Source organism: Pocillopora damicornis, chromosome 1, assembly GCF_964200805.1.
Source record: "Pocillopora damicornis chromosome 1, jaPocDami1.2, whole genome shotgun sequence".
NCBI classification, from domain to species: domain Eukaryota; kingdom Metazoa; phylum Cnidaria; class Anthozoa; order Scleractinia; family Pocilloporidae; genus Pocillopora; species Pocillopora damicornis.
Window position 1 is genome coordinate 24,081,747 of NC_142670.1, and position 27,030 is coordinate 24,108,776.

General features: G+C 37.3%; 2 protein-coding genes across 5 annotated transcripts; one reads left to right on the forward strand and one right to left on the reverse strand.

The window, feature by feature from the left end:
- Window positions 1–481: 481 nt before the first annotated feature.
- Window positions 482–2,992, reverse strand: LOC113675081 (uncharacterized). Its single transcript, XM_027191617.2, has 2 exons — window positions 2,329–2,992; window positions 482–1,379 (listed from the first exon to the last, which is right to left on the reverse strand). Exons 1-2 carry the CDS (start codon window positions 2,958–2,960, stop codon window positions 677–679), a joined length of 1,335 nt encoding a protein of 444 aa, XP_027047418.2. The 5' UTR covers window positions 2,961–2,992; the 3' UTR covers window positions 482–676.
- A 19-nt stretch (window positions 2,993–3,011) lies between these two features.
- Window positions 3,012–26,689, forward strand: LOC113675092 (serrate RNA effector molecule homolog). 4 transcript variants are annotated; one of them, XM_089212468.1, is made up of 22 exons: window positions 3,012–3,378; window positions 4,943–5,071; window positions 5,667–5,858; window positions 6,500–6,669; window positions 7,250–7,429; window positions 9,459–9,661; window positions 10,567–10,641; window positions 12,783–13,008; window positions 13,584–13,685; window positions 14,838–14,960; window positions 15,313–15,608; window positions 16,188–16,490; window positions 16,636–16,697; window positions 17,547–17,625; window positions 18,263–18,478; window positions 19,505–19,874; window positions 20,693–20,800; window positions 21,370–21,524; window positions 21,977–22,139; window positions 23,289–23,382; window positions 23,483–23,521; window positions 26,387–26,689. In XM_089212468.1, exons 1-22 carry the CDS (start codon window positions 3,122–3,124, stop codon window positions 26,463–26,465), a joined length of 3,621 nt encoding a protein of 1,206 aa, XP_089068594.1. In that variant the 5' UTR covers window positions 3,012–3,121; the 3' UTR covers window positions 26,466–26,689. The 4 variants fall into 4 exon arrangements, with proteins under 4 accessions (XP_089068594.1, XP_089068593.1, XP_089068601.1 ...); XM_089212467.1 differs by having other exon boundaries at window positions 3,014–3,378; window positions 10,507–10,641; XM_089212475.1 differs by lacking the exons at window positions 3,012–3,378; window positions 4,943–5,071; window positions 5,667–5,858 and adding an exon at window positions 6,078–6,400 and having other exon boundaries at window positions 10,507–10,641.
- The last annotated feature ends 341 nt before the right edge of the window (window positions 26,690–27,030 follow it).

The following is a 27,030-nucleotide window of genomic DNA, read 5'->3' on the forward strand; positions in this document are numbered from 1 at the left end:
CTTCCGAGAAGATTTTGGAGACCTGGAATTTGGACTTGGGGTTCAAGTGAGGCATGATTGATATTATTGTGAATAGAACATTCTGGTGTTGATTGAAAATAAGCCCTGAACTTAGTGCTGATTATGTACAGTTAACTTCAGAAGTCCAAAGGTCTGAGGTTCAATTCCTCATGGGGACTCAGGATTTTTTTTCTTTGTCCCATGCTCATGAGAAGACAAAAACATCTTTCTCAAGTTCTTAATGGTTTTGATTTCTACAGGAATGCCTCTAGATATGAAGGCATTAAATGTCAAATTCTTCCAATATACAGCTGTTTCAAGGAAGGTTGAAAGAGAAAAGGACAAGTGTGCACACATGACAATCTCGAAAGGTAATGAATGAATTTTAAAAAGTGAAATCAATAAATATGGACAAAAGAATTAATGAGCAGGAGAAATTCTGACATGCATGTGATTACAAGGAGACCAGGACAAAATAATATTAAATTGTAAACATTCTTCTTCAGTCACTTCCAAGTTTACATCATTTTTGTCATTCATTAGAGACAGTTTGGTTTTTTTTTTTATCAAGTTTAGAATCGAAAATAAGTCTTAAGAACAAAAATTCATCAAACTTGCCATGCCCCTCCTTACAGCAAATCCTTTACGAAAAGTGTCATGAATGAAACTATCAAAGTCACACTGATAACTCTAACTCAAAATCAGCTCCAAGAACTTCTCCAAACGGAATGAAGTGCCACAAAGTTGAATCGTGCTGACTGCCTTGTTGCCATTGAGGAGCTCCCTCATCTTGTTGAAGTGCAGTTTTAGTGCAGATTTTGCTTCTCTTTGCCATCCACTCTTCCAGATTTGATTCTTGAAATTCTTCCATATCATTAACACAACAACATTCTGAAAGGGGTTGCTCAAGAAAAACTTCAACAAGATGCAGTACTTTATGTTTCAAGCTAGAATCAATCAAGTGCATTTTTTCCAATATTTTGGAAATAATTGTCAAATAAGACTGTGTTGGATTTTCCAGGGCAATTTTTAGAATGTTCATCAAGGGAATCTCACAACACTTTTCTTTTGACATCAACAGTAGGAAATGTTTCACCCATTCAGCATAATAAAGAGATAGGTCTTTCTCTTTATCTGTGATGGCAGACTGGTCTCCCACAAGGAGATAATGTATTGTAGACATTAAAAATTCTGGAGACAATTTATCAAGTGCTTCTATCAATGGTTTCCAAATCTTAAATATCTCTCCTATGACTTCCGAGGTCTTTAAATCTGCAAAGAGGCCATCTTTAGTTGATTGATTGATACTTGATAAACTTATGTGCTCACAAGAAGGGACTAACATGCCCTTCTGGAACAGAAGACTTGGCAAAAGAGACCTGGAAAAAAAAATTGTTAAACCTGAAATGATTTACTTTCCATAAAGATGCAAGTATCAGAGAATGCAAGTATAAGGTTAACATAGCTGTCAAGGAGGGAATTTTCTCTTGGAACGAAAAATGAAAGTTGGCAAGTTACTTTATCCCTGTCTCAAGAATAATCCAGGTGGCACTACAGTTTTGTTGTACATACTTTGGCAATTTGAATGACTGATAGGTGAAACACATATTACAGCTTTGTTTATAGAGAAGAACTTGATGAGAACAATAAAAAGAACAAAAATCAGCCACAGGAGCAACAGAAATGGAATTATCATTAAATTAGCCCTGCAATAGAGGCAAAATGAAAAGAAGAAATGAGGCACATAAAGAAACTCTGCAAGCACATGGAGATAGTGATAACTGGAATGGAAACAAATTATTCTTCTGTACAGACTGCACTGTAGGCTTAAAAAGTTGTACATGAAGTGGCAATAGAAACACATTTTTCTTGTATTCCTACCATATAAGAAAGTGAGGGAAGAGGGTAGGTTGCCTATTCAAGAGGGGCACCTGTTTGCCATTATAGCCTAGGGGGGGTAGGTATTTATTCAGGCAAAGGTGCTCATTAGAAGGTATGGGTTTGTTCAAGGAATTATGGTATATCCTGAAGAAGGCAAGAAATATACCCAGTTTAGGTTAGTTTGATTATTTTAAGTGGAAAATGGAATTTTTTGGGTTGCTGACCAGATCTGTTTTCAGAACATTTGCAAAAACAAAAGAAGATCAGATTGATGTTCAGAAAGGGGCCCTGCCATTGATGGGGAACTTCTACTTTGTTGGGTGGGGAGTAAATCATTTCTCACAAAACCCACTCTGCTGGTGATTAACAACATAACATAAAGTTAAAAAGAAGACAAACAAAATCTGGCCTTTCAGCCATCTCTTCTTTTCAAATTACGCTTCTTACCAAAGATTGCTCCTAGATACCGTGTCAGCTACGGATTTTGACAGTTGTGTTAGTTTGTTATCAGTCTTGCTCTTCGCCTTCTTTTTACTCTTGACACTAGGTCTTAAGGTTAGTTCCCTGTACTTTTCGAGTAGCTCTATTAATCTTTTTATGTTCCCATCGTGAATTTTAAGCTGTGCTTCCCAGTATTCATACTGCAACCATGACAAGCTTGCTCGTACGCCACAACGGAGAGTTTCTAAGGAAGGCAAATTTTGATGTGCAGACTCGTGCCGTATATCAACCAGCCATTTAGGTAAACCTATTTCCTCTGCAATTGTTTGCACTGAGCGGGCAAACTTTCCTTTCTGATCCAAATCAACCATTCCATTTACGAAGCGTACTATCGCCATCGCAAGAGTCAACCGGCCTTGATCATGAGTGTTGCGTGTGGATATCAAATGAGCTGAAATGAGATTTACTGTGCATTCGATAGCAAGGGGAAGTTTACCCATACTGCGGCTTTTCCAGGCAGCCACGCGATCTATTCCTCTTTTCTGACCCTCTGGATCGTCGAAATTGTATAAAGTTCTGTAAACATAGAGCCATTCCTCACGGTTTTGCCAACAAACGACACGTGCAGAGGAAGCCATATTACTGATTTCGGAGATGGAGTTGAAGACTGGGCCTACCAAACTCGAAAAGCATTCTGGTTGTTGAACCCTCTAAGGCCTCCACATGCTAGCAATCTTTATTCTTCTTTGTTGCACGTAAAGAATTCCTTCTCTCAGCATTTTACTGAAGGGGAGCCATTATGGGGGACAGTGACGACGAACACGACAGGAGACGGGCTCGAGATAAATTTCGTAGAGAAAGAAGTGATTATAACGATCGAAGACGCGACCGTGAAGAGAGATCTTCACGTCGAGATGAGTGGTCCGACAGACGCCGTGAACCATCTTGGGAAAGTAGACGGCGAGGAGAGTATAGAGAATTTGATCGAGGAAGAAGAGATAGCTCTGGGAGACACCAAGAAATGAGTCCTCCCATAAAAAGAGTTAGAAGAGATTGGTAATTTAATAAAAACATGTCTTTGATCCTTAAAATTACCAATATCACTTAGAAAAAGACCACACCGATACCGTCTTAGTCGCCATCTTTGTTATTCATTTGAAATCGCAATGTTTTGAGGAGCTCCAACGTTAAATGATGTCATTTAAGCGTTGAAGCTTCAGAAATTAAATAAATTCAAATGCCAGCTGAAGGATCCGATTGGCAAACTTCGTGTGAATTATCTCCACCAAGCTCATCTCGGTGGACTTGCATATCATTTCTTTTCCAGATAGTTGTGAGCAAATTTTAATGTGTGTGAGTACGAGAAAAGCTAAAAACGAATGAACATGGTTGCCACAGGTCGGGGAAAAGTTTCTCCATGGTCAGGGAATTTCACTTTGAGTCAGAGAAAAGTTACATATTTGAAATAAGTCAGGGAAATGAGAAATAAAGTAAGTAAGTAAAGTAAATATGAAGTAATATATATAATATAAGTAAATATGAAGTTGTTTATCTAATCTTGTCAAAGCCCTCTGAAATATGTAAACAGTTTCCTCTTTGTGATGTTGAAGTTACTCATGTTCATTGTACAGTACAGGTTACAGATTCTGACCAGCAAATGCTGTACCATTGTTCTCCACTTCAAGTTGGTTTGTGAATGATAACACAAATTTTCTTTTCCTTCCACGGGATGTTTTTATTTTTTCTAACACTGCATCTTTGGTACAGTTTGCAGACACAAATAGTGTTGAATTGGGGAATATTGTGTAGTAACATTGAACACTAAACCGATGTTAGGTTTTGAAGAAAATCAATTCTTTTTCCAAGAGAACTTCAGCAGTTATCAATTTATGTACACAGTGACTTGCTGAAAGGATAAATTTACATGTGGGAAGGAATGCTGTTAGGGGAGGTGGAGGTAGTCATAGAGACTCATTTGTGAAGTTGTGTATTTGGTTGGTTAGGGAAAAGCCAGGGAATTTAAAGAACCCATGACTGTGGCAACCATGTTGGTGTGAAAAACAAAACTGGGAAATTTCTAGGGAAGGCATATCCCTCAAGTCCATGGTGTGAAATCATGAGGCTTATGAGTAAATTTTGTAGTTGATGAAATTATTTTGATTATTGTAAAGTCATTCAAAGCTGGACATTGATGTGAACATTTTATATTTCCCTACCCATTAAGATGGTGTTAAAAGCTGTGATAAGGTCTATTGTCAAATAACTTGAAGGCTTAAGGCTTGCAATAATTCCATGACTCGCAACTTTTAATTGAACTGGTTACAGTGGTGTTAATTTACCCTATTTCTCTACATTTCCTGTTCAAACAAAGTCATCCATTTAGTGTATTAAATAATGTGATCGTGGTAGAAACCTCAAATCCTTAAAATTTAGATGTACAAGGTTTCTCGTGTGTTCATTGTATAAAATTTGAAATGATTCACTTTCGAAACTCTAAAATTAACAATGTTGTGTAAATATAAAATATTTGTCTTCAGAAACAGAAGAAAGGAAACATTTTCAGTCCTTAAGAAATGCTCATTAATCACAGTGCTGATAAATTCATTTGTGTTGCTTTCAGGGATGAGCCGTATCATGGGGCAGGAGACTACAATGTACCTTACAGTGGTGTTCCAACCCATAACACATGGTCACACCCAGATGTTCAACAGCTACAAGCATCACAGCAGCAGGATGCTAGACAACAAAGGTGCAAACTAAAATCATCTAAGACACAATATACTGATTATCTCTTGTTAGCTTGAGGGCCCCCCCTGCTACATCATCCATCACATTTTCCTTTCGTGTTTTTCTTGAAAACCTGAATTGAAACAGAATTGTTTTTGAAACAAATGCCACATTTGTTTTCAATGCAAAGATGAAGTGTATTTGGTGGTGATGTGTGGCAAGTGAGCTTTGGTATTTATCTATCATTCCTAGTGCAGTCTGAAGCAAGGAGGCAACTGACAAAACATTTAAAAAAATAATTTGTTAAATTTATGTAGAGAATGATCCTTTTGAACCTTTGACCATCAAAATTCTTGAAAAGACTCTGGTGTCACTGAGTTGTCATTAGAAGCTGGTGGGTGACTCCAATAAACTTTTATTGAGTTCAAGTCTTGCCTTATAAAAGCAAAAACCTCTTGCCTGATTGAGACGGTTGAGTCAAGTTATTTTAAGCGGTTAAGGCTCTAACAGGCATCAGGCTACTGTTCAAGTGAAAATCAATAGACTTCACCTATTTCTAAGAGGCTTATAAGGTTCTGAATGATTACAGGTGTGATCTTTTTGAAATTGCATATTAGGGTAGAAGTTGAACAACAGCCACACCCTCAAGCAAGTCCTGGCCCAGCCATGATGACTTTTAAACAGTTCCTTAATGCTCAAGATGACAATATTGGTGATGAAGAAGCTTTTAGAAAATATCAAGAATATAAAATGGAGTTCAGAAAAACTCAAATTAACGATTTCTTTTTGCAACACAAAGAGGAAGAATGGTATGTAGTAAAAATGAAATCCCTGACTGAGTGTGAGTAGTGTACACCTTTTGTCTTGCCTTCTGATGATACAATTATTTGAATGTATGTGGTGATTTTTATAGGAATGTTACTACATTTTTTTTTTTTATAAATTTTATTCAATGTATCAAATTTATTATTTGTTTTCATTATCTCTAACCATAACAACCCTTTCCTTTCACAGCAAGCTGTATTCTTGTTCAGTGAGACATGCATGTGAAACAAAGCCATATTGGGATCTTAGTGCTTCATGTCCTAATCAACTTCGGTCTTTATTGCATGAGGCTTAAAGCCTAGAAAAGCTGCACACTGCAGTTAATGAATTAAGATTCATAGCAGCTTTCAGTGATCAAGAAGCCACGTTTAAACCCCCTTCGATCATTTGACGAGGTTCAATTTTGTATAATCTGACCTCATTCGTTTTTGTAAAGTTGCTATAAAAAATAGCAATGTCGGCTTATTGGAAGTCAAAAGTCAAAATGTCACTGACATTGGATTCAAGGGAGGACAGGAAAGGCTGAGTAAGTGTAAGGGGGCACACACACCTTTTGTATTTTACCCAAATTTCTTCAATATCTCTATCCTCCTTAATATAACTTTTGTTTTACTACTGATTTAAGGTTTAGGATGAAATACCATCCTAAAGAAATGGCCCTTAAGCAAAAGGAATATAAAAAATCAATGCAGCGTCGCCTCTCTGTATTTCTGAACTTACTTAAAAGTGGAAGGGCCGATGATATATCACTGGATATTGATAACTCTGAAGCCATCATTAAACTTCTTGATGCAGGTAAAGTCCTACATTATGTCTTAGGAAAATGTCACGGACAGTAATCCAATAAATATGAACAAATACCAAATGAACATTCTTTCACACAGATACTACTAGTATATTTAAAACATGTGTGGTGAACCTGATAACAAGTTAAAATATAATTCAATTTACCAGTTGTCTTCAGCCATTATACTTATGAATAATTTGACAGTTTCGTTGACTAAACAATAAGTTACGTTTTGTTTTTGTTAACTTGTAAATTTTAGTTCTGAAATTGTATTTGCATTCAATGCTTCTCATTTTGAATCCTTTACTCAGTTGCTGTAGTATTTAGTCTTGAGATGGCACAACAAACCCCTAGAAATGATTTCTTGTGAAAAGAAAACTCACTGTTTCCCTTAAGAGCACACTTTGAATGTGTAATAATTTTTGCAGTTTCTTGCATTTAAGATTTTCAAAGAATTATCTTATATCTAAAAGGACTGTTGACTGAGTATGTTACAATCTTTGAAGCTAATTATTGATTTCTTTTTCCTAGAAAGGTATCTTTTACCTGTTAAAACAATGCATTGATACTTATTCTTGTTGTTCAAAGTGGTTATCAAGTTAGAAGGAGGCTTGGATAGTGATCTGGTTGTGTTGGACTGTCCACCCACCCCTCCCCCTGAAAGAAGACGATCATCATCAAATCCTCTTATGTCTCCACAAACTGATGATATGGCAACTGATGATAAAAAAGAAGAAACCCTTAAAAATATGAAAGAAATCAAAAAAGGTATCTTCTATGTTTATTATTTTTCAGTTCTGAAAATTTTACTCAAACAGGGCAAAGTATACCTGGGAATCTGTAACAGAATATCAGATGAAGCCCAGGCAGGTGCCAAGTCCTATTGAAAACACTGCAGGCCAAATTTTTATTTTGTGTTCTTGGGAAAAAGACTACACTCCTACAGTGCCTCTCTGTGTGACATTATAGCTTAGTGGGTATTAGCATACTGTTAAGGACACCTGAAGAAGTGGACAGGTACCTGGAATTGAGTAGCATCCTATGCATGAAGAGTGCTCCTAGTTACCGTATTTTTTCGGTTATAAGGCGGAGCATTTTTTCAAAGAAATTTTACCTTATCACCTTGAATTGTCTCAGATTCGGGGTGCATCTTATAGCCAAGTATTTTCATGCAACAAAATTCAAGAATGTCCTATTTTGTAATTTTAACCTGGTATAAAACAAGAGAAATAGATAGAAGGCGGGGAATATTGATTATTGACTTTACTCGACTTGGTGGTTCTGAAAAGAACCATTCTATTGATACTGCTACAGGTACGTTTGTGAACCATTGACTCTGATATTTTGTACTGGCGTGCAATTCCCGATTGTTTTTCACTGCCTTTGCTTTTGCTACTATTTTAAAGTTCCAATTGTAAGAATGATGTTGCATACTAGGCATGATTTTTGTTTTGAACTCAGCAATGCTTGCTGAATTGCCATGAATGAAGTTTTACAACTAGGAGTTCAACCAGCTGAGACATGCTTATTATGCTGGATCAATTAGTATTCATAGCTTTAGAAAGTAACACTGTTTCCTAAGAAGGCAGACTGTGTTCACAGTATCTATATCTCTTTTACAGGTGGGATTTTTTTTGCTTTGTTCATGCAAATGTGTGACTTTTTTGCCTTTTGTTAAAAAAAGGTGACCTGACTGTAATTAGGAACTTTTAAAACACTATTGTTTTGAAAGTGAAGATAATGAAAAAGCCCAAAGTTGAGGCTGCATCCTATAACCGGGTGTTTGGGCAAAATTTTCAGTTTAACAATTTGAAAGAAATGAGTTTAAAAAATCAGTGTGTGTCTTATAACTGAGTGCGCCTTATAACTGAGAAAATATGGTACTTCATCCTTTGGAAATCAAGTTCCAATCATATATATAATCAATATCCTCCTCTTAATTGGCAATATCCTCCCTCCCTGGGCAACCCACAGGCATTTGATCATCGTCTGTGCTCAAGGGATGGGAAATTTGAGCCATGCCTGGCTGGGTTGGGAGATTTGAACCTTAAGTATAAAGTCTTTCCAACACAATTCAAGTGTTGTTTCTTTACATATGGAGGTGATTAAGGTGAACAGTTCACTCTCAAACTAATGACTCTGAAGAAAAAGTCTACAAGGTTAAGTCTTCAAAGTGTGGTAAATGTGCAGAAAGTAAAGGTTGCTGATTTTGTCTCTTCCAAAAAAATTTAGGTGGGGCATTTGAGCGCAATTTTTGCCCTAGGGGGCAATGATTTAAACAAACCAATCCTCAAAAGTTCAAAGGCCCAGGGCTTTCAGAGGGAGGGGGTGGTTAAATGACCCAATGTCCAAATTTGGACAATGGGTCATTTAGTAATTTAAAACAATAAGTAAAGTAGATTGTCATGGTAAACATGTTCACAACAGCAACAAGAAATGCTTTAAAGAAATATGAAAACAATGCCCTACAATTTTAATTCTGGAAACAAAACAATATCTCTTTTTGAAAAAGCTTCTTGGCAGAAATATCTCACAGTCAATAGGGCAAGGTTTCCATTTGAAATTAGCCTGTTTCAACTTCAGTCATGGTTATTAGTTGTTGAGTAGAGTTGTGGTGTCAATACTTCATGGTGTCTTCCTCAAGAATAGTGACCCTGGAGTTTTCTTACATTTAGTTTATTTATTAGAAATATATAAGCATCAATGTTTTCGCCTGGTGTTACAAATCATCATTACAAAGCTGTGGACTGGACTGTAAATCAATTCTGCTAATAATTTTCTCTTTTTTTGCCATCAGATCCAGAAACTGGCCCTGTCTCACCATCATCTGTTCCTCTTCCATCTGCCCCTCCACCAGCATCAGCAAAAGCTGCTGCAACCAAAAAGGAGAATGGGGATGTGAAGGTTATGTCCATTAGTAATCCCACTCTGGAGCAACAACAGCTTCAGCATCAGGCTCAGCAGTACTACCATCAGCAACAGCTCTATTATCAGCAACAGGTACACTGTACAGCTAAGTATCTATCAGGGGCATTAAAGGATACATTTTGAACTCTGTCTAGATGATTTTTTATAGGCATTGGACACAAAAGAAAAAAGCATGTACTGTTTATCACATTGTTTCAGTAGAACATGATTGGAAGTGATGGGCCATGACCATTTTGCCATAATTGATAATTGCTAGCTTCAAGAACTAATAATGTAGACACGCGACATGAGTTTCTTGTGAGTAAGGAATGGAAGACAATTCACTCAATTTCTCTCAGGAATCAAATGTTTCCTTTGTCCCACTCCCTCTTGAGATAAGTGAATTCTAAATCTTGACTATGTGCTATTGTTTGGTGCTCAGGCTAAAGGAGAGAAATCCTGACGTGCTGTGGTGTGTCTTTTATTTACTCTCACTCATTATTCATTACAATGCAACAATGGTGCCCTAATTGGTTGGCTTAAAACCAAAAAAACCACATCATTTTATGGGATACAAACATTAGTTTAATTATAAGTTGATGCTTTAGGCTCATCAAATAAGATGTTTAATTTTTTGGAGGACTTGCCAACTGATTTGGCTTAGGAAGACATTTTGTGATGGAAAGGAACAAATACTTCGAAATGATTAATTTACAGGCCATGTCATAAGTTTGTTTAAGGCACTTACAGTCACTTGGTAGTTACTCCAATTATCATCATAGGGTTTTTTATTTAAATTTTATTTCTGTATATCCCCTTTGTTTTGGGTGTGGTACTGTTTTTAATGGTTTTGAAACAAAACGTGATGAAATTGGATAAACTGAACCACAGGGAGTAGGCCATCCTACTGAAATAGTTACATATCTGGAATCTTTTAGTATTATAGCAATTATGATCCTCAACAACAGCAAGAACAATATTCAAAGCAATATCCACAGGAACAACAGCAAGAATTGCCTCAGACATCCCAACCAGATAAAGATCCACCTGCACAACAGAAAGGCTCTAAAAAGGTGAATTGAGTTTGGTATACTGTCTGTGAACATTGTGCAACTTAGCTGAACTCAAACGTGATTTTAGAATCTTACTAAATAACCTCTTAAGAGATTATATGAAGGAAAGGAGGAGGAAGAGTGAGAAGGCTCTAAAGAAAGGCTCAAATAACTGAAGTTTGTCAGCAATCATCAAAACAAAGAATTGGATAACAAATCCTAGAATTCAAAGGCTTCTTGCTGTCAAAAATGTCCTTGCTATGATTGATACATGACAATGATGATAGTGGTGATAATAACAATGAAGGTAACAATTACTGTATTTGATAATGATAATTTGGTAATAGGTTGTTGCAGAAAATATGTGTACAACTGAAACAGAGGAAATTTCACATCAGACCTCCTGTGTTTACAACTCAGGAATTTCCATTTTTTTTACTCAGGAAATGACAATTTTCTGAGTTTGGCAGGATTTTGAATGTCACTCCTTCATTTACTCCTTCCACTAGTCCCTGTTAGATTTTTATTTTGTGTGTTTATTTTTATAACTTTAAGCTCTCACTGATGAACCAGTTCAATGGAACTTCAAAAGTGGGAAGCTGCACACAGCACTACACATTTTAGAAAATTATTCAAATGTACAATGTAGAAGCGGTGATCCAAATCTTTCTTTGTCTTCTTATGTCATGTTTTGACTCACAGTCGGTCAACGATAGTTTCACTGTACCTTGATGATTGTACCCATATAGGAGTTTTTTTCCTGCTTACATCTTATAACAAACCTCTATCAGATTTCTGCCTTGGAATGATATAACTCAGAAAGCATTTTTTATGAACGCAAATGTTGAAATTGTTCCCACAGTTCTTCTTTCACATCAGATTGTAAACAACTGAAGCAAGTCACAGTGTTGAGTTTGTGTCTCAACCCCCCATTTTGCTCTACAGTACCAGAAAGACCACAGAAAGACTGTACATGTTAATTAAGAGAAAAAGTAATTTCCCAGCACTGTACCTAGGGACCAATTGATTCAAACAGACTTGGCTCAGTTACCCACCTCATCACTCTTTCATAATATATTTTCTGAGTTGCGTGGCTGACCAACACTTTCATTGGGTATCTTTGAATTTACCTCTTCACCCCACACAGGCACAGTTACTAGTAGCATTCTTTGTTAAAGTGAAGACTTAAAACACCAGCAGGCCAACTGTTGTGTATGGTACAACCCCTAACTATTTCTTACCACTTGATTAGAGCATATCTTAGGAAGATACATGAGGAGAACAGTCATAGTCATCATTATAATTGTTACATGTCAAATTTGGTTAAGTTACCCCTAAATTTATGAATTTTGGCACAAGCTTGCTTATAATGTGAATTTGATGAAAGGCACTGAAAGGATATAACATTAGGTAGCTAAAAATAACAGAGATGTAGAAAGGAATTGACAAGATCAAGAAGATTCAGGGTTCTGAAATTGTAATGTTATTTTTCCTTAATTTGAAACAAGTAAGGAATCAAATTTATTACAACTGGATCTATTGCAAAACCAATTTGGAAACAAACTTAGCACTTATTCCTTATTGTTGGACCAAAAGTGACTTGATGTATGATGGTAGTGAGAAATAGCAGCCATATTCATGCAATTTTATGAATATAAGTGAACAAAAGTAGAGTACAGTGGTTCCTAACTTGGAAAATATGGCTCCATGTTCATTACACAAAGTTTAGCCATGTATCCACCTATACTCAGGCAGATCCGCCAAATGATTTATAACAAATAGAAATAAGGTTGTCAACTTCCACTGTTTGCATGTGCCTACACATCAAGTGAGTACTGTGCAAAGTCTGTTGTTTTCCTCTTCTTTAAGAGGTGTATTGTGAATGGCTGGATTGATGATGCTGGATGGACTTAGTCTGAATATATTTTTAACAATTAATTCCATTTGACATTATTTCGTCTACAAAATAGTAAAACATCTTCATCTCATTGATGGTCATTATGAAGAACTTTTACATTCCAGGTGTTCAACTTTTTTGTTCACTCAGCTGACTATTAGCTGATATCTCTTATCTCAAGATAGCATAGGAAATGTGTCGATTCTTTCCACAACAGCTTTGTTAAATTGACAAGTAAGGGAAATGTTTGAATTTTTGCCCATAGGAAGATGAGCCAAAAAAGAAACGGAAGAGACGCCATCGTGAACCTTATTATTATGATGCCATGGATGATGATGAGAGCGAAAGTGAGTCTGAATCTGACTCTGAGCCTGAGCCTGCTCCCCCTGGGGAAGAAATGTCACCAATGGATACAGGAAAAGAGGATGAATTGTTGCCTCCAGGGGTAGATGCTGGGCCAGAAGGTGTACAAGAAAACTTGCAGCAACCTGGTGAGTTGTACCAGGACATAGAATCAAACACATTCAATTTAAAGTCATCTTAATCAAAAGGCTATGTTTAAGTTGAAATCAAATATGCACATACCACAGTGAAAACCAGAATCATTCTGAACATTGCACATAGTATTTGGCATCTGATGTAGCCATATAACTGGAATTTCATGTGCTACATCTAGTCTAACATACATTTAGTTAAGGATGAGATATAGAGGATATTACTTGGCCATGTAGAGATATGAAATTTCTCTCTGTGTTGAGGAATAATTCATGAGTCAGTGAGTGAAGGGCTTATGTGAAATATCTTTTTTTGGGAAGAAAAAGAGTGAAATATTTTTCCACATGAAAAGAGAAATTTTGTATCTCCAAGCTGTGATGTGATATTGTATTTATTATATAAACAACAATGAAATACTAAATCATTTCAAAAGGTGCAATTATTTGTAACCATAGCGACAGTGATCTTTTCACATGCGAAGAGAATATGTCATAATTTTTTCTCATGAAAGCTCACTTGGTATTTTATTGGTGTTTTATATCATAAAAACTGGTTGTCACTTGCATTCTAGTGGTAGATGACCCTAGCAAGGCAAGCCAGGTTGAAAACATCGTTCAACTTCCTACCAGCTCATCAAATGCTAAACTGCAGACATCAACTGATGATAAACCAGGTGAATTAATTTGAATCAGATGTTAAAAATCTATTCAGAGTCACCAAACAAATGAATATTTGATAAAGTCTCAGTTGGGGCTACATCTTGACACTTCTCCTCCCATTCAATTCTGTGAGAACAATTTTAATATATATTAATGTCTGTTTTCTTCTGCATTTTTCATTTTTCCCTGTATTTGTTTAACAGTGTGTACAAGACCAGGGTTTTCCTTTTCAATTGAAGTTAGTTGGCAGTGACAAAAGTTACACAGGTTGAGACCAATTGGCCACAGAAGCCATTTGTAGTGCCTATGTTGCAACTTTCTATGGGCTAAATGGGGGTCATTATCATCATCAGCATCTTCTTTGTGCCCAGTGATACTTGATAGTCATCATGGCCATGGCACACAAAAAAATTCCCACCTGCTTTGCTGGGCATACTTGCTATTTTCAACTTCTGCCTTCAACAACACAAGTCAATGAACACTTGGCAAACTTTTAAGGAGAAAGAAGCTTTATTCGCTTTTCTTTTTCATGAGTGTCATTTGGCTGTGTACTTTGAATTTATTTGTTACATAAAATGTTCTTGATAGCAAAGATTATTTGCTAATTGATAATTGTTGGCAACAGTGTGGTTCACGGGCAGCAAATATTGTTGGTCAGTGGCTGAAAAGGAGAACCTTGTGAGAAGCTTTTGCCCAATGGTTTGTGTGCTGCACTCTGGGTAGAGAGGCCTGGATTCAATACCTGCCTGGGTCAATGTGTTGTGTCCTTGGACAAAACACTGTACTCTCACAGTGCCTCTCTCCATTTGGAAATATAAATGGCTACCTGCAAGTTTTCACAGAAGCCTGATAACTTGCTGAGGGGGTGACCCTTCAATGGTCTCTTTATGTCAAGGAAACCTGGAAGATTTTGAACTGGATGGGCCACTCGGCTCAAGTGCTGTCTTGTGTTTGACAGTTTAATTCCAAGTACAGTAGCTGTATTTGTAGTGAGTGAGTTCTAAGATGAAAGATCTTGTGTTGTGCGAGTTAGATTGATTTCTCCTTTCATTAAAAGTAAGTTACTTGCTGAGAAATAGTATTGATAATGCATGCTGTCTCAAAGAGGCAATACAATTTTTTTGGGCATGAAATTGATTGTTCATGAATTTCAATGTCTTTTGAAGATTCATGTGAGCCTTCTGTGGGTTCCAGTCAGCCAGAGACAAGCACCAGTAGTAATGGTGCTTTAACTGAGGGTGGGTCATCCCATGCTATAGTTGAAACCAGTGGAGAAACAGAACTGTCAGGTGATTAAAAATTGTTCTGTGTAGAGGAAAGCAATTCTATTTCCATAGCACATAAACAAGAATATAAACAAGACTTAGCAGGAAAATGAAATAGTTGATAATAGCACAAGCAACAGTTAATATCTTTTAGCTCCATTTTTTTCTGAATGCAGATCAGTACTATGGTTATAGTAGTTTTTATGAAAGAATGAATGCCTGTTTCAAAGAATAAAAGTTAGCACAGTGTTATATAAATGTGCAATGTAAAAATATTGCAGAAATGGTAAAGGTTTGTTTTCATTTCGATTAAATTGCGATCATGTTAATGCCAATTACATGATATCTCACTGCTTTGAAAAATTATCCTTAATAGATGGCACACCTGCAGATTCAACTCAAGGACTACAAGGAAAAGAAAGAAACCAGGAATATGAGGTTGAAACAAGCAGCACAGAGCAGGCAGAGAGTAGCTCATCTGTTCCAGAAAAGGATGCATACCAAGTTGGTAGCACTGATAATGGCACCAGTACAATGCAAAAAGAAGACAACAGTGAAATTTTCCCAGAACCAAGCAGTAGTGAGGCCCAGGGTAAAGTAGTGTCCATGGAGGCAGAGCCATCAAGTGCATCTTCCTTGCCATCTGAACTGACCAAACCTGCAAGTGAACAGGTCAACATTGATTTGTATGCAAATGTTGTGCTTCAAGAACAACATTAACTACATTGTGTCTCATGCTCAAGGGCTAAGATTAACCTTTTTTCACAAAAGGAGTGTACTGAAAACCAATCAAAGGTTTAGTCACCTTAACATGTAGTCAGAGTGGTTAATTTTAGGCTCTACCTCCAATTACAGTTTTGTTAACCAGCCACAAGGGGGTCCCACATGGTGCTGAATCAAATGTAGCACCAGATAAACAAAGCACCACAGAAATTAGCGTCATTAACACATCTGTTTACATGGTAATCAAAGTTGAGTTTACTGCTAGTAATGAATTGCAAGGTTCTGGTTGCCAACTCTGGATTTGTGGCTACATCTGTGTTCTGATTGTTTTGATTTTAGACTCTGATACATCGGTGATATGCTTAGATTGTGCTCTCTGTTAACTCTGCCTCCAAAAGACATCATTAGAGACAGCCTCTGTGGTGTTCGCTTTATAGAAATTGAAAGCAAACTGGCGCAAACGAAAAAAACATGCTATGTATGATAAAGAAGATAACAGTCTATTTATCCAATGAAAAAACTTTTTAGGTTCTCCAAAAAGCTGAAGCCATGGAAGGAGGGGAAACTAAAGAGGATTCCAACAAAGTTTCAGAAAAAAAGGAAATTGTTGAAGAAACAAGTCCTGTCAAGGACATCCCGAAAGAAAATAAAGAAAAAATGATAGAAGAAAAAGAAAAAGATACAACAGAAGAGGGAGAGGAAAAGGACGAGGCAAATGGTTCTGATGGGAAGCAAGTCTGTATGACAGCAGAACCCCGTGCATTGCATAAAACATTTTCTCTGTTTATGAGAAGTGTACCACCAAACATTTCTAAAGCTGACATTTCTGCTGTAAGTTTGCTTTGATTTGGTTTGTTTGGCTTTTTTGTGAAGGAAAGCTTATAACATGACAAAATAACATTATTTTGAGGACAATTCTTAACATATCTATGAATCTCGACTTCAACTCTCACATAAAAGGTTATTGTGTTTTTAGATTTGTAAAAGATTCGCTGGATTTCTTCGGGTTGCCCTGTCAGACCCCAGTCCTGAAAGAAAGTGAGTACATGTCCTTGGAAATCAAGCTGTATAGTTCATGTTACGTCACTGAAACACTAAAGGAGTTATGTTTTTCATCCAATTGTACTTCTAGCTGGTACCATCTACAAGGTGTAATTTAGAGACAAACATTTTGCTATCTCAATGATATAAATGAGTCGATGTTTGTTTCACTTCACACCCTTCCTCCTCTGCCCTTTTTCCCTTCAAATCAACAAAGATGTTTTGATGGAAAGATCAATATCTTGGCCAAGCTATATTAAGTCTCGAATAATTCAGTGGTTGAGCTCCTAAACTGCAAGTTGGAAAGTCAAACGTTCAACTCGTGCGTGGGGCATTGAGGTTTTCTTCCACTTAAACAGTGTTTTCTTTCTTGTGTTTCTTTCTTATTAACAGCGGGCCTATTTCTTCCAAATTGGAACATTCAAATCCATGTAGTTTGAAGTACGATTGTCTCACGAACCTAGAACTGCAGAAAAAAACTACCTCGGTAAATACACCCAAATCGTACCCGCACCCTGTCTCTCTTTCAAAGTGTTATTTTTCCTCAGAATGAAAAGGAAAGAGCAGCATTGAAAAGGAAGGGGGAAGAAGATTTTTTTTAAAATTTTTTTATTTTTTTAATGTCAGGTAGTAATATTTTGAATATTGGATCTATCGTGGGCCAAATGGCCTAGCTACTAAAAGTCTCTTTGACTGTTGTTAGAGGCCCTCTTAACATTAGCTGGATATACCACATAGATAAGGATGGGGGGATTTAAGAGTGATAGAAGGAAAACTTTAATTATAAGCTGTGTTTATTCATAGAAATCCAATGTAATAACCTGACCTGTGTGTTTTCTTATGAAGATTTGTTAGACGAGGATGGATCACTTTTGACAGGAGTGTAAACATAAAAGAAATTTGTTGGGACTTGAATAACATAAGGGTAAGGACAACCCTCACTATGTTAACGCTGTTACTCAACTAATCTATCTTGCACATCTGTAATATATCCTCTGATTAGTCATTCTTAAAGAAACCAAGTTCCGGCCTTAAGACTTCGAAGTCGGCAACGATGAAGGGTTGCATTGCTTTGTTACAGTTTTGTTTTTCTCTAACAACAGTAGAAGAGGCAAATGATTCTCTTTAAGATTTTATACTTTTTTTGTGCTTCTCCATCAAGGCACAAGTAAAAAAAAAGAACATCCCTCAAACAATTTTACTGAACGACTATTAATTTACGTCATAAACTTAGGAAAATAGCTGCTACATTCCACTTATTGTCACCTTTTGATCTAATCTTTGAATTCCCAAAGTTTCATACATGGAAGTGAAAGTGGCAGAGAATTGCTTTTATTTTGGGTAGAGTGCCTTTGGCTCTGTTTGGATGACCCTCTGTTAATCTTCTTCATTATCTGTAATTGTTCATGAAGAGTAAACTGTGATTATTGTACCCAGCTACAAAACGACAACAATACAACAGAGAATGTTTGTAATTTACTCCTATGGTCCTATGGACATACCGTTTACCAAGCCTTCCCGCGACAAGTGACAAACCATACCAACACCTTTCTTTCCTGAAGGTAAAAGATGTGGAGTTGAGTCCAGTTGTGAATAGGGATCTTTCCCGGCGAGTTCGACCGGTGACCGGTGCTGCTTTGGCTAAACAAGCCATTCGGCATGACATCAAGTTAGCGGCGAGGCTCATCAGAGAGTTTGATAAGAGAGCTGCTTTATATGAGAAGGAGACCAAGGAAGAGACTGAAGCCAGGGAAAAGGCCGAGAAAGAAGCAGCTGAGGTAAAAGCTATCTACAGCCTTCTTGATTTATTAAATCTTTTGGCATTCTTGGAAATTCTTTTTATTTGCACAGTCGGCACCGAGCATGGCGCATCTTTTCCATTGTCTTGGTTAATAAATGTGATCCTGTGCAACACTGAATTTTGCTTTGCAACACATAGTCAGAACATGTACTTGTAATGCTGGCTGTGTTACGAAAATGCAAGAACATTTTAGCCAAAAACAAACATTGCAACAGTTTACACAGACATTGTGCGTGGTTATACCCTTCTTCTTTTTTTAATTAATGATACCCATAATTTTTGGCTTGTAATACCGAAGAAGGGCCCTTAAGTAGGTGACCCAAATTTCTATTAGGCTGGTATCGTAAGGCACCCTAAAGCTATTATAAAAACTCGACGAAGAAACTGTTCTTTTTTTTCCTTTGAAATGAGTCATTGTTGCCTAACGTTGGGTGGTTTATGTGACGATACTCATTCGCCATAACCAATATCTTGGTGATGTCGTCTCAACTGGTAAACTGTATTCCTGGTCAGGCACTACATTGCTATAGGAAGTATTTCGGTGAAGTTTGACCGTTTTTCTATTGCAGGCTCAGGGTATGCCTCGGAAATTTTTGTTCTGCTGTCTCTCTGTTATTATTTAGAGACGTTTTTAATCGATGGCTTATCTGCTCTCTAACCCAAGGAGTGTACTAGTGTGGGTTACGATATTTCCAATTTCGTTAGCCTGTTCTTAAATCACCGAGTCCTAACTGCGAGTAAGCTTTCACGTTCTTTTAACGGGAAACCGTGAGACTTGAAGGAAGAGATCTCTAGGTCATACAAAGTGTGATTATGTTTAAGATGGTTTGCCGGTATTGTGGATGTCAGCAGCTGAGTTTGAACCGCGGTTTGATCTGAAATACTTTGAGGATTATTTCCTCTGTCCAACCGTTCAATTCATGCTGTATTCTTCATGGGAAGGTCTTGAGAAGTGTTCAGGGATTCTCACATCTCATTTTCATTACTCTTTTTTGCTGCACAGAAAACGGAGGAGGGTGAAGAGTGTGAAGCTAAACCTGCTGATGAATGTGAAATACCGGACCTCCCGAATGAAAACCCGATTCTCTCTTCTCTGTCGCAAGATGCCGCCGAGGAAGAAGAAGGCGAGGAAATGGAGCTTATGCGAACAGCCTCAACTTCTCAGGGGGACACTGAGGAGAAACCCGAGGTTGATTTATCGTGTGACAGCAGTCTTATGCGTGTGTTGGATCGTTTGATTCTGTATTTAAGGGTGGTGCATTCAGTGGATTACTACAATGGCACAGACTACCCTTACGAAGATGAAATGCCCAATAGATGTGGTATCATTCATGTGCGTGGTGCCACGCCTGACAAGTGTACTCTGTCTGAAGGTACAAACATACAAACTGTTTTCACCTTTTTTCTTTGCGTTTTACATGTGAATTCCCTTTTGAAAGTAAAACTGAGGGTGACTGGGATATCAATACAGTTGGTTTTACCAACTGAGTTGATAATGTGAATTAACCACCGCTAAGAGTTCATAAACCGGACGTTTCAAAGGTTAGTTATTAATTCCTCTATTCGCTCTGACGAGGGGCATACGCTCGAAACATCAGCTTTAAAAACTCTTTACGGAGGCCAATGTAGGTTATCAACTCAGTTGATAAAAGCAGATTATCTTGTTATACCCATCCCCGCCCCAACCAACGCAGCAGCACAGTTTCTTTAGAAACTTACCCCTTCGTTGACCAGAATACCGTGACATTAAGATTTGACGCATTCCTTCGGTAAACTGTCTCTTGGTAAAGATTCATCTCTTTCTGAGTTAGTTTTTTTTACGATAGTTTCTCTTTTCGTTGGGCTGGGGGTTTCAATCTAGATCTAACGTACTTCCTACTTTTCCGAATAACTAGAAGTTAGGGTTAGAAAAAATTTTGAAACCTAACTACTACTTATCATAGAGTTGGTGTGAGAGATAATACTTGAGAACTGTGAGAAATGTGTAAGCCCAAATCTTTCAGGGTATATTATTGATAAATCACCGATAACTTTTCTGTCCTTACCTTTACCTCGCTGAGTAATCGGTGTTCTAAACAAAATAGTTGGAGTACCGAAGTGAAAACTCTCACAATCAAGGAGTCGACAACTAGTAAGATACAAAAGGGATTTTAAAAATGTATTGATAGTGCTACTTTGTGTTTTGTGTCAGTCCAAGAATGGCAAACTGGAATAAATCAGAAGCTTGAACCATTTCTACAAGAGAAAGAATCGCTCAAGGATGAAGAGGTTGCTCAGCTTGGAAAGAAAGACCCTGAAGCATATCCTTGAATTATTTGAACAGCATATGTGGGTTGCTCATTTTCCCTGATGTACTTCTCTCGCCCGAACAATGTGTGATTCTTTGTCGAATTAAATTTGAATTACGGGAAAATTGAATTCTTAATACTCCTTTGCGTGAAATTCGAGCGTACATTGAATCATGAATCCCATACACTAGTATGTGTGTTGTGCTGGGCATCAACTCGGTACCTGAAATTTATATACTTTGAAAACGTTTTTTTTTCCTCTTGTAATGGTTATTTTTGTTGTTGTTGTTTATTAGTGTTGCAAAATGAAAGGAAACGTTTGTTTTTCTTTTTTATCGAGAAGTATTGAAATAGCACAGAAACTGATCGTCGTTATTTAAAACGAACGATCAGCAGGCCAGGGCTGATCAATTCGCCTATTCCCAGTTCCAAGGATATGCCATGGAACTAGGCTAAATTCACTGGAACGCCTGTTCGATCTCAAAGTTACTTTATTTGTTTGGTGCCGCTTGGTCATCCAAAGCCAAGCAAGTTTGAAAGTACCAATATACAATATGTTACTATTTCTTAACAATGACTACTGAAATAGAGAAGTTTGTTGAAGCAAACACTCAGGAACTTGCGAAAGATAAGTGGCTCTGCCCACTGAGTGGGAAAAAATTCCGAGGTCCTGACTTTGTTCGAAAGCACATCTTTAACAAACACATGGATAAAGTAGAAGCTGTCAAGATGGAGGTGAGGCAGACACGTCCTAGGTTCCTTTTTAATGAACACTATGTTGTCTAAATTTTGTGTTTTCCCCCTTGTTTAGGTTTCATCCTTTAACAAAGAACTTTGAAGCGTTACAGATTTTAACGCTTTAATGGTTTCGCTGTTGTTGTTTTCGTCTCTCGCGCTCGCCTTATGGAATCGATGAGAAGTTCTTATGAGGGTGTGGGATGTATTTTGAAAACTAGAAGTCAAAACATTAGAAATTAGCGGAATAATAAATCCCTTATTCGATGAGCGGACATTTTGCTCGTTGCCTGCATTTTTTCACGCCACTACGGGGTTCGGGAAAATACAACGCAACTCGATAAATATCCGCTCATGTGATAGGTTAAACCATCGAATATGGTATAGGTATCCATTTGTTGACGTCCAGTGAAGGTGAAGCATGTTTTTTTTGTTTTTCTTCTTTTTGGTAGGCCGAGTTTTTTAACAATTACTTATCAGATCCCAGACGGCCACAAATACCGGAATTTCCCACACCTCAACGTCCACCTGGAAACCACGTGGGCCAAATGTATGGACATCAGCCCGCGCAAACCATGATGGGATGGGGTCCCAGGCCTCAAATGGTGATGTATGGTAAGTCACAAACATGAGGAGTTAAAATTCCCACGGGTATTCCCCAAAAGCTGCCAAATAGCCCCTATGCATGATGACTCCATTACTGAAATCCACCCAAACCTCGTTTATACTAAAATATTTTCTAGTCTTTGCAATATTCTTGTTGTTTTCATGAGGATATTCTATTGATTTCAGTGTTTGGGTAATACTTTCCGATTGAAATTCACAGGTACCATTCCATTGTAACTTTGCTATTTTTGTTACAGTTGGAACGGTAATTGTTGCTTGTTATTTTGAGAGGAAATAAATTTCCTGAAATCAGAGAATAATGAAAAGCTGTTCTCGCGATGAGCATTTTGTCCCTATCAAAGGAAATAAGAGAACTATATTTGGCCTTTCTGAGCTTGTGAGGTTGTTGCTGTGTTGTGCAGAATGTACATGAACTGGCTCAGAAGGCGATTGATTCAAAGATCCTTTGACATTATTAGGTCTTATTTTTATTATGTAATTTGAATCAGAAGAGAGAATTAACTCGTACTCTCTAGGAAAAGAATTTAAAAAACTTTGTAAATAGGTACTTTAAAGGGAAAAACAGTGGAGTATAGGTTATACTAATCATATTGTTTCTTTATTGAGGGTGGCGCAAATATTACAAGGTAATCGACCTCGCGGAAAACAAAAACATTAAAAAAAATTCAAAACGAACAAAATTGCCATGTAAATAATATAATTGTTCCACATATCGATGACTGCAAAGTCATTCTCCAATAGATGCAAAAATAACCTAGTTAGTTGTTTTCCTAATTTCGTTGATAAATGAGCTCAAGGAAAAGCAGTCCTTTTTTTTTCATCAGGTAGGCTGTTCCAAAGTCTAGCCGCACTAAAAGCAAACAAGCGCTGTCCATATGAGTGTTTAACACGAGTTAGAATTAAGTCTCCGCAATCATTTCGTGCGTTCCTCGAGTGAAGAGTGCTGAATCTTGGAAACTTTTCAGAGAGATAGCATGGCAGCATACCATTCAGCGCCTTAAAGACCATTTTGGCTTTCATTCTAGCTACTCTCCCCTGAATAGGGGTGCTGTTAAGTTCGGCAAACAGCGCCTTTGATGGAGATTACTGTGGATGGTGAGAAGCGACTGTGCTAATTGAATGTTTGACGTGTTGTAGGCCCTCGCGGACCTTATACTCCCCCAACATACGGAGGCTACGGTCATGAAATGTATGGCGGCAGAGGACATACGTTTCCCCCCAAGCCACGCAGGTTAGAATGCCATATCTGTTGTTGAAAGGAGACAAAAACGGCAAATCAGTGATTGAATGAACAACGCTAGTTCAATGTGTTTTTCTTTCATATTTTGTAGATTTGGGTTTGGCGGAGGAAGAAATAGAGTAAGCGAAAGGTTAGTTCAGGAAATTTTCACGTTGCGTATCTTTGCCGGGAATCAGTGATAATGCTTGGTACTTAGTGTTTGTTCTATTTCTTGTTAAGGGCTAAAGTTTGGCTGAAATGTGAGTCTTCAAGAGCTAAAACTCATGAAAACATTCACGCGCCAGATTATTGTATTGGAGTTTTGAACTACAAATGGAAGGCGGATGTTAAATGGATTGCGAATAAAGTTTATCCTAGCCTTATATTCCCTTTTCATTTTTCTAATTAAGCAGTCTGCTCTTTACTCAAAAATTAACCTGTCCCCGATTAATGGTAGGTTATAAGGCTTTCTACTTTGCACTTGGTTCTGGAAATGATCAGCAGATTATAGAGAGATGCAGTTAGAGTGTGGATTCCTCTACTTTATTATAGAGAGATGCAGTTAGAGTGTGGATTCCTCTACTTTATTATAGAGAGATACAGTTAGAGTGTGGATTCCTCTACTTTATTATAGAGAGATGCAGTTAGAGTGTGGATTCCTCTACTTTATTATAGAGAGATACAGTTAGAGTGTGGATTCCTCTACTTTATTATAGAGAGATGCAGTTAGAGTGTGGATTCCTCTGCTTTATTATAAAGAGATACAGTTAGAGTGTGGATTCCTCTACTTTATTATAGAGAGATGCAGTTAGAGTGTGGATTCCTCTACTTTATTATAGAGAGATGCAGTTAGAGTGTGGATTCCTCTACTTTATTATAGAGAGATGCAGTTAGAGTGTGGATTCCTCTGCTTTATTATAAAGAGATACAGTTAGAGTGTGGATTCCTCTACTTTATTATAGAGAGATGCAGTTAGAGTGTGGATTCCTCTACTTTATTATAGAGAGATGCAGTTAGAGTGTGGATTCCTCTGCTTTATTATAAAGAGATGCAGTTAGAGTGTGGATTACTCTACTTTATTATAGAGAGATGCAGTTAGAGTGTGGATTCCTCTACTTTATTATAGAGAGATGCAGTTAGAGTGTGGATTCCTCTACTTTATTATAGAGACATGCAGTTAGAGTGTGGATTCCTCTACTTTATTATAGAGAGATGCAGTTAGAGTGTGGATTCCTCTACTTTATTATAGAGAGATACAGTTAGAGTGTGGATTCCTCTACTTTATTATAGAGAGATGCAGTTAGAGTGTGGATTCCTCTACTTTATTATAGAGAGATACAGTTAGAGTGTGGATTCCTCTACTTTATTATAGAGAGATGCAGTTAGAGTGTGGATTCCTCTACTTTATTGTAGAGAGATGCAGTTAGAGTGTGGATTCCTCTACTTTATTGTAAAGAGATGCAGTTAGAGTGTGGATTCCTCTACTTTATTATAGAGTGATGCAGTTAGAGTGTGGATTCCTCTACTTTATTATAGAGAGATGCAGTTAGAGTGTGGATTCCTCTACTTTATTATAGAGAGATACAGTTAGAGTGTGGATTCCTCTACTTTATTATAGAGAGATGCAGTTAGAGTGTGGATTCCTCTACTTTATTGTAGAGAGATGCAGTTAGAGTGTGGATTCCTCTACTTTATTGTAAAGAGATGCAGTTAGAGTGTGGATTCCTCTACTTTATTATAGAGTGATGCAGTTAGAGTGTGGATTCCTCTACTTTATTATAGAGAGATGCAGTTAGAGTGTGGATTCCTCTACTTTATTATAGAGAGATGCAGTTAGAGTGTGGATTCCTCTACTTTATTATAGAGAGATGCAGTTAGAGTGTGGATTACTCTACTTTATTATAGAGAGATGCAGTTAGAGTGTGGATTCCTCTACTTTATTATAGAGAGATGCAGTTAGAGTGTGGATTCCTCTACTTTATTATAGAGAGATGCAGTTAGAGTGTGGATTCCTCTACTTTATTATAGAGAGATGCAGTTAGAGTGTGGATTCCTCTACTTTATTATAGAGAGATGCAGTTAGAGTGTGGATTCCTCTACTTTATTATAGAGAGATGCAGTTAGAGTGTGGATTCCTCTACTTTATTATAGAGAGATGCAGTTAGAGTGTGGATTCCTCTACTTTATTATAGAGAGATGCAGTTAGTGTGTGGATTCCTCTACTTTATTATAGAGAGATGCAGTTAGTGTGTGGATTACTCTACTTTATTATAGAGAGATGCAGTTAGAGTGTGGATTCCTCTACTTTATTATAGAGAGATACAGTTAGAGTGTGGATTCCTCTACTTTATTATAGAGAGATGCAGTTAGTGTGTGGATTCCTCTACTTTATTATAGAGAGATGCAGTTAGAGTGTGGATTCCTCTACTTTATTATAGAGAGATGCAGTTAGAGTGTGGATTCCTCTACTTTATTATAGAGAGATGCAGTTAGAGTGTGGATTCCTCTACTTTATTATAGAGAGATACAGTTAGAGTGTGGATTCCTCTACTTTATTATAGAGAGATGCAGTTAGAGTGTGGATTACTCTACTTTATTATAGAGAGGTGCAGTTAGAGTGTGGATTCCTCTACTTTATTATAGAGAGATACAGTTAGAGTGTGGATTCCTCTACTTTATTATAGAGAGATACAGTTAGAGTGTGGATTCCTCTACTTTCCTGATCACAAAATACCAAGATATGATGCAAAACCTGAACACGCCTCGTGAGGTTTTTTCTGCTTCTCTGAATTAAATTTTAATAGCCCTGTAAGAAATATCGTGTTTTATTATTTGTTGAGAAATTTCGGTGATAACTGTTTGGTTTACGTTTGTGGGTATATGAGTCACGCACTTTATTCACGATGGGCGAAAGCTGTTCTTTACGTCCTATTTTCGTGCGGAGTGAAGCAGTGAACATTTCATGGACTGTTTTCACTTTAAACGAAAACCCATTTTTTTTTTCATTTTATAACAGGGGCGGTTTCCATCGTGACCCCAGACAGATTATTCAGTATAAAGACTTGGATGCCCCAGACGATGCAGAAGCCTTTTGAACTGCATGATATGATCAATTACTCTGTTTAACCTACAACATAAGTACCGTGAAACCTGAAGCAAACCAAACAAGCATTCAACCCAGAAATGCGGACACTTGCTCTTGTATTTATTTTTATTTACTCAGTTTTTCCTTGTAATATTCTTTGTTTTCATCTTTGAAATGATTCTTCATTAGTCGAAATCTAAAAAAAAAAGTGAATAAAACTTGATTGTCTGTTTAGAACTTGTTTATTGGAAAAATACTGTAGTTGTGTTTCATTTGAATTAAGGATCAACTTGTGCGGACTTGGTTACGTATCTTGTGCCTCCTTTCGCATCTTCTCTGAATCATCCTGGTGGCAGAACACCTTTACAACCTTTCTTTTTTATTCTGAATCTCCCAATTTAACGCCAATCGCGAACAAAAGGCCAGTAGTTTGCATCGTTGTTTAGAACATCGGCCTCGCTAACTACGCTTACAGAGTTAAAAATCCTATGGTAGACGTGTCGAGGCTTGACGTAAAAGAATATTTAAGGGAAATATATCTCGGAAGTGATGGAAATTTGTCTCAAGACGAAACA